This window comes from Periophthalmus magnuspinnatus, chromosome 9 (genome assembly GCF_009829125.3).
Source record: "Periophthalmus magnuspinnatus isolate fPerMag1 chromosome 9, fPerMag1.2.pri, whole genome shotgun sequence".
Lineage (NCBI taxonomy): Eukaryota > Metazoa > Chordata > Actinopteri > Gobiiformes > Gobiidae > Periophthalmus > Periophthalmus magnuspinnatus.
The window spans coordinates 8409598-8421635 of record NC_047134.1 but is presented as its reverse complement, the minus strand read 5'-3'; the positions used below and the strand labels follow the sequence as shown (position 1 = coordinate 8421635).

Sequence of the window (12038 nt, the reverse complement as noted above, 5' to 3'; positions counted from 1 at the left end):
TTTTGAAGAAGCACTTCTGTTCTTTTTTCTCAACTAACAAAAGCTTGTTGCGCTTAGACACTTCGATCCATAAGATTATAGTATTAGTTGTGACATTCTGCCTTTTCCCTATAGCATCAAGCGAGGGACGTTCCAAATTGACAGAACAGGTTGATGTTGTGACACATCAACCTGGCTCAGGCCAGGTTACTCAAAATTCTCATTAGAGTTAGAAGTGGGGGATTTACCAGTTCAGCTAATTTTTTAAACCAGTGAAATCCAACAAGTGCTGCTCCATGTTTTTCAAGTCCAGACACATTGAGCAGATGCATTCTGATCAGTAAACTGTTAATCAGCTTTGGTGTTCACAGATACTGATTTGAGCCTCTTTTAAACTGTGCTTATAGTGTCTGTCCAAAATATGAGGTCCAGTGGAAACTCCTGACACAGTCTGAGCAAACATCAGCTGGAACTCATGTGGCATTATGGTAACCTTCAGCAGCTCAAAGGTCAGCTCCCAGAATGCACTGCTGCACACAAGAGACAGCAACCACCAAAGAAAATATTCAGAGAGAGGACTCAGGATGTAATGTTGTAGGCGTTTAATTGGATATTAGCGTTTTTGGCGACTAATTATTTTATTAGGATCAAATAGCATTTACACATGTGGACAAAATAGTTGGTACCCGTCAGTTAATGAAAGAATAGTTCACAATGGTCACAGAAATAACTTGAATCTGACAAAAGTAATAATTAAAGCCGCAAGCAGCATTGAACGGGCCGTGCTTTGCACTTGGCTGACCCGGCACTCCCTACAGGAGGAGCTAACGCACCAGTTTTGTCCCTGTTATTGCAGCTTTGGGCTGTACTTGTCACTAAAAGTCTATATACAATTAAAGGACTGATGCACAAACTTCCAAAAACATGGGTTTTTCCAGGCATCACCATGGCAACATCGTGCTAAATACACTTTTTTGACGGGAACGACCTGAAGAGTTACTGTGCCAAAGTTCACATTCCTCAATGAAGCGAATAAGTTGTTATAAGACTTTGAAATGTACGAAAACTTGGAAATTTTCGCATTAAGATAACATAGGCTCTTTCGTGCATCGTCATGGCAACCCAGTGAAAACATATGACTTGGATCTGATTGTCTTTTTTGATCAGGATGAGATGAAGAGTCATGGTGCCAAATTTCACATTATTCCATGAAACTAATATGGTTCCAATGAATGGGAAAAATTGGGAGGTTTCCCATTAGGATAATATAGGCAGTTTGGCGCATGGCCATGGCAACACGGTGCATAAAACGACATAGGTCTGGTTGACTTTATTGATTGGAATGACCCAATGAAATTTTGTGTCAAATTTGGTAATATTTCAGAAAACTAAATTTTCAGCCCTCATTACAAATATAATAGATATTCTCTAGGGGGCGCTATCATGCCAATTTAGTTTCTTTCATAATGAGTAGCATTAGGCCAAAACGTTTTACAACTGATTCAAATTTGATTCAAATTTTGACATGTGAAAATTCCAAAACTTCCGATGGAAATTTGTGGCTTCGCCGCACACAAACCGTGATAGGCATCATCATAAATTGGATAACTTTTGATACCCCACTTGTCTAGATGATGTACAGTGATTTTCAGCCCTGCCAAAGAAGCCCCCTCAGAGGAGTTGATTAAAATGTGAGGTCAGCGAAAACGCTTTTAGAATTTTCAATCCAAGATGGCTGACTTCCGGTGTGTCAGGGGGCGTGGCCATAATATTTTTTGTTTGGCATCACGTGATAAATGCGTGTATCAAATTTTGTGGCTCTATGACAAAGTTGACCTCGGGACATCTCCCATTAACACAATGTATTTTGACTTTTCCAGGGGGCGCTGTCGCGCCATTTTTTGATGTCCAAATATGCAACACATAAAAAAAATAATTTTGTGGCAGAGCTGAATTTTGGGGAAAATTTTGTGAGCTTTTGAATATGTTCAGGGGGTCAAATTCCTGCTGATGATATGGTACCCTGATGGTACCCTTAATTTAATATTTTGTTGCACAACCTTTTGAGGCAATTATTGCAATCAAACGATTCCTGTAAGACTTCTGCACCTCTCAGCTAGTATTTTGGCCCACTCCTCATGAGCAGATTGCTCCAGTTGTCTCAGGTTTGAAGGGTGCCTTTTCCAGACGGAATGGTTCAGCTCCTTCCAAAGATGCTCAATAGGATTTAGGTCAGGGCTCATAGAAGGCCACTTTAGAATAGTTCAGTGTTTTCCTCTTAGCCATTCTAGGGTGATTTTAGCTGTGTGTTGGGTCATTGTCCTGTTGCAAGACCCACGACCTGCGACTGAGACCAAGCTTTCTGACACTGGCCAGCACATTTCTCTCTAGAATCCCTTGATAGTCTTGAGATTTCATTGTACCCTGCAGATTCAAGACACCCTATGCCAGATGCAGCAAAGCAGCCCCAGAACATAACAGAGCCTCCTCCATATTTCACAGTAGGGACAGTGTTCTTTTCTCGATATGCTTCATTTTTCCATCTGTGAACATAGAGCTGATGTGCCATGGCAAAAAGTTACATTTTTGTCTCATCTGTCCATAGGACATTCTCCCAGAAGCTTTGTGGTTTGTCAACATGTAGTTGTGGCAAATTCCAGTCTGGCTTTTTTATGATTTGTTTTCAACAATGGTGTCCCCCTTGGTCATCTCCCATTAAGTCCACTTTGGCTCAAACAATGATGGATGGTGAGATGTGACACTGATGTTCCTTGAGCTTGAAGTTCACCTTCAGTCTCTTTAGAAGTTTTTCTGGGCTCTTTTGTTACCATTTGTATTATCTGTCTCTTTGATTTGTCATCAATTTTCCTCCTGCGGCCTCCTCCAGGGAGGTCGTCTACAGTCCCATGGATCTTACATTTCTGAAGAATATGTGCAACTGTAGTCACAGGTACATCAAGCAGCTTGGGGATGATCTTCTAGCCTTTACCATGCTTGCCTTTACAATTTTCTTTCTACTCTCTGAGACAACTCTTTCCTTTGCTTCCTCTGGTGACATGGTGTGTACCACACTCAACATGGACCAAACAGCACAGTGACTACCTTTAGCCCTTTATATAGGTCCACTGATTACAAGATTGTAGACACCTATTTAGTGGACACACCTTGGATTAACATGTCCATTTGGTCACATTATTCTCAGTCTTTTCTCGGGGTACCATACTTTTTGTCCAAGCCTGTTTCATAATTTTATTTTTTTTTAATAATTCTGTTAAAACATGGTTGAAAAGCAATTTCTGACTTTCATTGGTTAAATTTCATTGATTTTTAAAATGTATTATTACTTTTGTCAGATTCAAGTTATTTCTGTGACCATTGTTAATTTTTCTTTCATTAACCGAAGGGTATCAAGAATTTTGTCCACTTGTGTATAGACCACAGCAGAGAGACAAAAGCATGGAGTCAGTTAAATGGGGTTTGGGAATGACTGGACAGTTTAATCAGATTTTTCTAGTTTTTTTTTTTTTGCATGAGATCCTACGATGCTAGTCTCCATGGAGATAGGTTTGTTTAATGTTGCACTGTGGAACATTTCAAGCACAGCAATAGCATCTTCATGGACACAAGTTGGTGGCTTACTCTTTACTAGAAAAGTTATAGTATCATGACAACATGAGCACCTAAATGTATTTATGTATTTATTTCTATCTTTATATATATATTAGTATATTATAATACAGGTCATGGCAGTTCAGGCCTGGATCCTACACCATGCAATGCACGTTTAAGCTAAAGGATAATGCAGATCAGTGGCACACGAAAACCTTAGACACTGCTGTTTTCTATGGGACAAAAGGAGCCTTTATCCAGGACAAGCTGACAGCAGAGAAGCCAGGCCTAGCAACAATGAGCCAGGAATTAGCCCGAGTCCGTTCTGGTCTGGCTAAGTGCAGCGCCAAATCTGCCACAAGCCCACAAAAGCGCTTTTATGAGACATGCAGCTTAACATTAGAAAGTGATTTGATGTTCTCTCTATTATTCATTCAAAGCCTATTCATTGATACTTTGCAGCTGATGTCATAAACATTCTTTAGGGGTGTGATGCTAACTGTGATGCTATGTCTTAGACTTCTTTGTTAGATTTCAACCTGACGTCTGTGTAATTCCTCAGTTGTCCATGTCCAAAAGACGAAGTTTAAATCTGTCATCTAAACTTCACTATCTTCAAAGGAGTGGTTAGTGACTTTGAGATGGAGATGTACGGCGGACTAGGGTCCAGAGGAACTCTCACGTCAATGTTGGTACATTCTCTTATGGAGTAGCCATTTAGTTTCTCCATTTTAGCCAGAGAAAAGAAATGGTTTGAGAGGGGAGTTAAAGAAGCTATTTTTGTTAGGAAAGAGAATCCTTCCTTAAACAGGAATGGGAGCCTGAGACATAATCTCTCCCCCATCTATAACCCCATCCTCAGACCCAGAACAATGAGAACAATAGCAGGGTCGTTAAGAGCTGAATAGGGTAGTTTCAGATGAAAATGGAGACAATAGATGTTTACAGTTTCAGTGTATTTAGCCCCTCCCTTCAGATAGATATAAGGCAGTGGCCACCAGCAATCTGACCAGAACTGAAGAAGTGGCTTGGATGAGCAGCGAAATGTCTTCACTCTTACAATTTGTCCAGTTGACAGATTTAAACTTTGTCTTTTGCCATTTCAACCTGACCTTTATTTAAACACAATCTGACCAGGAAGAAATGACTTAGTTGGAACTATAACAGGTGAGATGATTTTTTACTGTTAAACAATTCCATCTCAAATAACATTACAGTCATAAGCTAGATAGTATTAACTAACAGTTTTTCAGTTAGTCACTCTCACATTTTTGATAAAAGTCAAATGCCTCAACAAAATAAATTAAACCTAATCAAAATGTGTTTTTAAATACATTTTGTATTATTTCTTATGTTTTTAGATGATCTTAAAACATTTTTGGATGTTTGCTAATGTGTGCATTGTGTCACCATGGTAATTGCTGAACATTCTGCCATACACATACATATTGAACATCGGCAGCATGAGGTCACTGCAAAGTATCAATAAACAAACACCATGTAACTTTCTGGAGCTAACACGTCACCTGCATGATTCCATGGAAATTGAAATTTAAAACCACACTTGGAAAATCTGTAATTCCTCAGTTACCCAGGTAAGTTTCAGTTCAAAGGAAAACAAACATTTTGTGATAAAGCTCAAAATCACGGTAAAAGTGTGAAGTATCGATACTTGCTGAAATTTGGATCTAGTTTCAATATTAGTTTTAGTGATGAGTATGTGATTTTCGATACTTTTGACGACCCAGTTTTCCACAGCAATAAAAACAACCAGCGAAATGCCAATATAAGGCAGGGTCCATCAGTCAATGAACCTCTTTCCATTATTAGGCTGTTTCAGTCAAATATTACAGTTTACGATCAACAACATATAATGTTATACTAAATACTGAAAAAAAACAATATGTCTTCTTTAAAAATCCAAAACAAGCTTCATAGATTATCAAAAGATCACAATCACATTTTGAGAGCTTAAGAGGGACAACTAAATATGGAGCACTACTCAAATTAGCATTGTCAAAAGTATCAAACTAAAGTCACATTCACAGGACAGAAAAGAACCATTCCTGAATAGCTTCAGAATGATCTTGAACAAGTATAAGACCACAGAGACTAGCATATGCATAGACCACAATGTAATGTTGAAAATCACTTCTATTGTCTAAAGAAAGAGCTTTTTAAATTATCATCCTGGTCTTAGAATCGGTATCGAGTATTGAGTCTATTCTTTAGTATCGCAATCAAGTTTGAAGTGTTAGTACCATGACAACACGAATATCATGATTCAAATCTCAGACAATTAATGTAGCTGAATACAGTCATTTCAGACAGCTTGAATATTCATTCTGTGACCTATAATATGTTGTTTAGTGGACATTTGAGCTCTACAGTTAATGTGTTCATAAATTTGTATTTGCAGTGAGATGCAGTCCACATACCAAGTTATAAAATGGTCAGAAAACAGTGGATCCACTTTGTTCTCAGGTTAAAGACAGTTTGAGCTTGTCTGTGTGATTTAGGAGGCTTGCTCTGTAGCTCTTGGCTGTCTGAAGCAGACAGAGGAGAAATAATGCCCTCCAAAGAGTGCACTGGGACCCCACCTTTGACTAAAGTCAACAGGCCACATAGTCACATTAACACATCTTTGAACTGTAAAGTTTTCCTCTGCTGGGAAAATCCAATCCACTGCTGCTTACGTCCAACTCTACCGAGAGGTACAGACATTTGCACTTGCGATAAAAACTGCAATACTGAGTGACAAAGTACTTTCTCACACAGTATCATTAAGAATTGGCACACCTGACAAATATGAGGGGGAAAATTGTATTGTTTTCAATTAATGAGTTCATATTTTTGTTTGCTCTGGACATGTTTTAAACAATGCACAGTGAAGAGTGATTTTTAAAACGTTACTGCAAATCTAATCGCAATATTGGTCAAAAAATAAATATCTCTAATCCAGATTGATTTCATACCCAAAATAGTTTTACTCTTTGGAATGAATAATGTTTGTACCTACAGTTCTGTGAATTCTGGGTGGGTTCAAACCCTGAATGCTCATCTGTGCATGCATAAAGATGATACAAGGTGAGTTGTAACTGTCATCCTCAGTGGTGCGTATAATCCATGTGCAGCCAGCAGGGTCTGAGCACAGGCTTCACCACAAGCTTTGGCACGCAGTGGATGTTGTAACAAAGGTGTGCTTAGCTCTACATAGTCGGGGTGAATCACAGGTGTCACAGCAGCATCTGTCCTCTGACTCACTAATCGATCTGCAATCTGACATAATGTCTGGAATACTAAGCATATCAACTGTTGCCTGTCCACTGTTTTATTCATTAAACGCAAGGCCCCGACTGAGGCAGGCAGGTGTCTGCGCACACTGGTATGTTTGAATGGTTAATTGGTGTAAAGTACTTTAATTGACAATAGATGTAGAACAGAAGAGACTAAACCAGATCTAAAGCCGCTACAATAATATGTCAATACTGAACAAACAATAGCAGTACAGTTTTAGTCTATTCCAGTCGCGCTAAATGGAGCTCACACAGACTTCGGTGACCTGAGATAAACTGAGCCAAGCCGCTTTAGCGTAGTGCTGTTGGTGTGCCTGTCCACCTGTTGGATTATCTGAGCTCTCTGTACGACGCATGACCAGAGGGACATAACCTGTGCCAAAGACTACATGCCGTGAGACAGCCATTCAGAGACACGCGTCTTTCACCCATATGACTGGCTCTGGGTCAAACAGTGTACCTAGTTCCTTCTAAAATGAAAATATGCCATGGATAAATGAAAGTTGGCTGAGACGCCACACCGCAGCAGTGCATCTGTTTGGGTCATACTCACCAAGGCTCGGAGAGAAGACTCGTCCAGCGATGAATAACTCTCCACGGACATGTTGAATAGCGCTAGACCCACTGCTTAGTCAAAAAGTGTGTCAAAAGCCTTGTGTCGCCGAGTCAGCAGCAGCGTGCTCCACCTGTGGCTCCTCTTCTCCTGAGATGCCTTTTGTCCTCTTGGATCAGCTCTGAACGAGGCTACCACTCAAACTCACCAAAAATTACTCAAAAGAAGTCGTTCCGCTCATTAGGCACATATTTGAGTTTGCTTGTCCTGGTTTCAGCGGCACACCGCGCGCGCACATACACACACGGTGGGACACCACTTTTTCACGGGACGTTAGCGGCTTTTTGAACACACTTCCCTTTAGTGAAAGGTGTAATCCCGCCCCGCGTCTCCGCTCCGCCCCTGTCTCTGCTCTGCTGTCTGTCCGCCTGGCCACGGCTTTGTCCCGGGTGCCATTGCGGTGAAATGGCGTCATCAAGCGGTGAGAACAGACAACAGGTTCGCGTCTATGTGCGAACCTGTTGTCTATGCAAATTTTACTGGCTTTTGACACTTTTATAGATTGATTATGGGCAAACTTCTTCATTTAAATCAGTGGTGGAACGCAGAAGAAACAATGCTACCAATTTAATTAGCTAAGCTCAAAGGTACAATGAGTAAAAAACATATGAAAACAAGAACTTTATTGCCATTGTCAGTGAATAAAATTCAAAAACTGGGAACTCACTTTGGCATTATGGTGCAATATAAAACATTGAATGAATTGAATAATAATAGTAAATAAAAGATATGATAAATAAAAAATATAAAAATTGACAAATGCATTAAATATAAGGTAAATTAGTATATATTCAGTCAAAGTATTTTTAATAGACCTATATAGTACAACTACAGCAAAACATTCAGTACAAGTAAATTAATAATGGATCAAGTTAAGTTTAAAGTGACAAGTGTTCATGAGTCCAACAGCAAAGGGGAAAAAACGTTCTTGTGTTGAGAGGTTCTGGTCCAAATGGACCGCAACCTACTGCCAGAGGGGAGGGGCTAAAATAGTCCATTTCCGGTGTAAGAAGGGTCAGTTATGATCTGCTTGCCCCCCAAATCCCAGAGACGAAATGGGAGGCTGCAGCCAATCACCTTCTCAGCACAGGGCACAATGCTCTGTATGCCCCGGTATACCACACCATGATGGAGGATGGACTCAGTGATGGCCATGCAGAACTGCGCCATCATCTAGACTGGCAGGTTGGCTTTCCTCAGCTGCTGCAGGAAGTACATCCTCTGCTGGACCTTCTTGATGACAGGGCTATGGGCAGGCTCCCACTTGAAGTTCTGGGTGATGACGCTGATGAAGTGGAAAGAGTCTGTGGTGGTGATGGGGCTGTCAGTCAGGGTGTGGAGGGCAGTGGGACTGAGGTTTTTGAAGTCCACCATCATCTTCACTGTCTTCTGATGAACTCCACTGTCTCCTGATCATCTCCACTGTCTTCCAGGCCATTGAGCTTCAGGTTGTTGCCACTGCTAATGTCACCAGCCAGTCCACCTTCCTCCTGTACCAGACTCATCACCGTCTGAGATGAGCCTAATGAGAGAATGAGAGGGTTGTCATCTCAAACTTGATCAGCTTTACAGAATGATGGCTGGAAGTGCAGCGGTTGGTATACAGAGAAAAGAGCAGGGGGGAAAGTACACAGCCCTGTGGAGTTCCCAATTGCCAGGATCCTCGGTTTCTGAACCACTTCAAAGGAATCCACATTATTAGAGCTCCACCAAGTGGCGTTCCAATTCACCCAAAGCCTCACGTCGGCTGCACTCTACTCCTTTATTTGGTTCATTTACCAGGGTGCACTTGTGGATGTTGGGCAGCCTTTAAATAGCCCACAATGCACTTCAAACAGCCTTTGGAAAAAAGAGAATTGTCAAATACAGAGGATGGAATGCAGGCCTGGAGGATCTGCGACCTGCCCTAAATTGCAGTTCAAATGTAAGATCACTCACATCATTGCATCGATCACCATTTAACCTTCTAGGACCTAGCGTCCATACGTGGACAGTACATTTTGGGTTGTCTAGGCCTCAATTCAAATCCCTTCATGACCACCATGTACCCATCCTCTGATGGCTACTTCCAGCAGGATAATGCACCATGTCATAAAGCTCGAATCATTTCAAATTGGTTTCTTGAGTTCACTGCACTACAGTGGCCCCCACAGTCACCAGATCTCAACCCGATAGAGCATCTTTGGGATGTGGTGGAACAGGAGCTTCGTGCCCTGGATGTGCATCCCAGAAATCTCCATCAACTGCAAGATGCTATCCTATCAATATGGGCCAACATTTCTAAAGAATGCTTTCAGCACCTTGTTGAATCAATGCCATGTAGAATTAAGGCAGTTCTGAAGGCGAAAGGGGGTTAAACACCGTATTAGTATGGTGTTCCTAATAATCCTTCAGGTGAGTGTATATATACACCTTTCATTATTATTATTAATAAGAATTTATTTATTTAAAACTTATTAAAGGCCCCTTGCAGCTACTCAGTTTACCTTTTGATTTACAGTATATTTACATTAGAAAATCTCTTCTATTGTGAATTTGAGATTATCCAGTTCTAATAAGGTTTTACTCTATAATGAGAGTTTTCCTTTTGGCTCCATGCATTTTAGCTATTGATAATTCCATGTTAATGTGTCGTAACGGCAGGTACAGGAGCGGACCAAGGAATGCAGACTCGGGGCAATTTTACAGTGTTTATTAACAGTTTGTGGAATAATAAGAGTCAATAGTTCATTAAACACACGGGAGGCAAACCAGGTGTGCGGAGTGGTGAGCAGGAACGGGGAAAACCAGGACCAGACGAGGACAGGATCGGGCACGGGAACAGAGCAAGCCAAGCGGGGGTAGTCCAGAGCAGACACGGAGACAGCCAGGGCCAGAGCAAGACAGGACCGGAGACGAGTAATCCAGAGAGCAAGAGCCAGGGCAGGAGACGGGAAGCAGGCCGGAGACCAAGACAGGACAGGAGGCAAAGACGAGGGGTGGACTGTACCGGAGCTGGAGCGCAGGGTCAGGAGCAGGAGCGAGCGAGGGAGCAGGAATCTGGGAAACAGCAAAATCCGGTAAGACACGAGTAGGCAGGTAACAGGATACAAACTTGAGCTGGAACATTCACGTTTACACGCGGACGGTCTGGCTCCGAGTGTCTTCTGTCGAGCCCTCATATACTCAACAGCAGGTGGTGATGATTGCGCTAATGCGCTCCAGGTGCGCACGGGAGGAGTAGGAACTCCGCCCAGCTCCGGATTTAAACAGGTAGGGGAGGGGGAGAGCACACAGGGAGACAGAAAATGCAGGCATCATGACATAATGATATAATGAAAGGTATTGATCCAGCGAAGGGCCAAAAGTTTTTCGCTGCTGTTAAACCTGCCAGTAGTATCTTTTTTATGAGAAAAGAACCAATTTAGTAAGTTTGAAAAATCGTTAATTAAAAAGATAAGTGGTGGAAAGTTTCATCCGGTAGCTGTTTTTGGGTGTTAAATAAGTTCTATCTAGAAAGTTAAATATCTGATGGTTTGGGTTTTGTAATTGTGTTCCATATTCTTTTCCAGTTGTCATTCTCCATTACAGCATCCAAATCCTTACTCCACACTATTTCAGTTACCAATGGTTTATAATTTGCAGTCAATAATAAATTATATATTTATGAAACAAAAGTCTTTTAAATTTTTCTGTTGAATATGTTATGTAATTTGTGTGTGGTGAGAAGTTCAGGTTTTCTCCATGAAACCCCATAGGCTTTCATGGAGGATCTCAACTGGAGGTACAAGAAAAAAGAAGATGCTGACAGATTAACAATGACCTGTAAATTGTTGAAGGGGAGAAGCCCAGAGTTGCCAATCATGTCTCCTAATAAATGAATCCCTTTCTCTTCCCACTGTGAAAATGCAAATGGTTTGGCCCCAGAGAGTAATGAATAGTTATGGATAAGTGGACTGTTCTTATGCCATTTTTGTATGTTTTTTATTCTTTTTCCACATTTCACCAGACTGATAAGATAAGATTATGTAATGATGATAAGATTAGTAATTATTGGGCCAAAACAAATTTTTACTTGTTTAAGTGGAATAGTGGAGTAGATCAGGTCCCTTAATCTATGAGGATGAACTAGATTTTCTCCTATGCATTCCCATGAAGAGTCACTTGTTGGGCAGAACCATAAAGAGGGTGGACGTAAAACAAAAGACCAATAGTAGTATTTAAAATCAGGCACTGAAAGGCCACCTGAACATTTATGATGCTGCAAAGTAACTAAAGAGACATGTGGCCAGTTTCCTTTTCATTAATATTTTGAAACCAGAGAGTGAAACTTACCAAAATACTTGGGCGGGGGAGAGAGGGGAAGCATTGCAAAGTAAACATTTATACGTGGCAATATATCTGTTTTAATTATAGGGATTTGAGTTTGCAAAGTGGTAGGGAAATTGTCCCATCATTGTAAATCAAAAGTTACCTGGTTTAAAATGTTTATATAGTTTATAGAGGCGGTTACATTTAGTGAATAAATACATTTCCACTCCCAAATATTTGAAATGTTCCAC

The 12038-nt window shown here is 40.9% G+C and overlaps 1 protein-coding gene across 3 annotated transcripts in view; it reads right to left on the bottom strand.

Annotated features, from left to right (window-relative positions):
- Nucleotides 1-7787, bottom strand: part of smtnb (smoothelin b) — a 153891-nt gene extending 146104 nt beyond the window's left edge. For 2 of the 3 annotated variants that reach the window (XM_055224059.1, XM_055224060.1), the window contains exon 1: nt 7438-7728. In XM_055224059.1, the coding sequence (XP_055080034.1) occupies nt 7438-7488 (51 nt within the window). In that variant the 5' untranslated portion in view covers nt 7489-7728. Of the gene's footprint in view, nt 1-7437 lie in introns of all 3 variants that reach the window. The other variant, XM_055224058.1, reaches the window with a different exon arrangement.
- Nucleotides 7788-12038: the final 4251 nt, after the last annotated feature.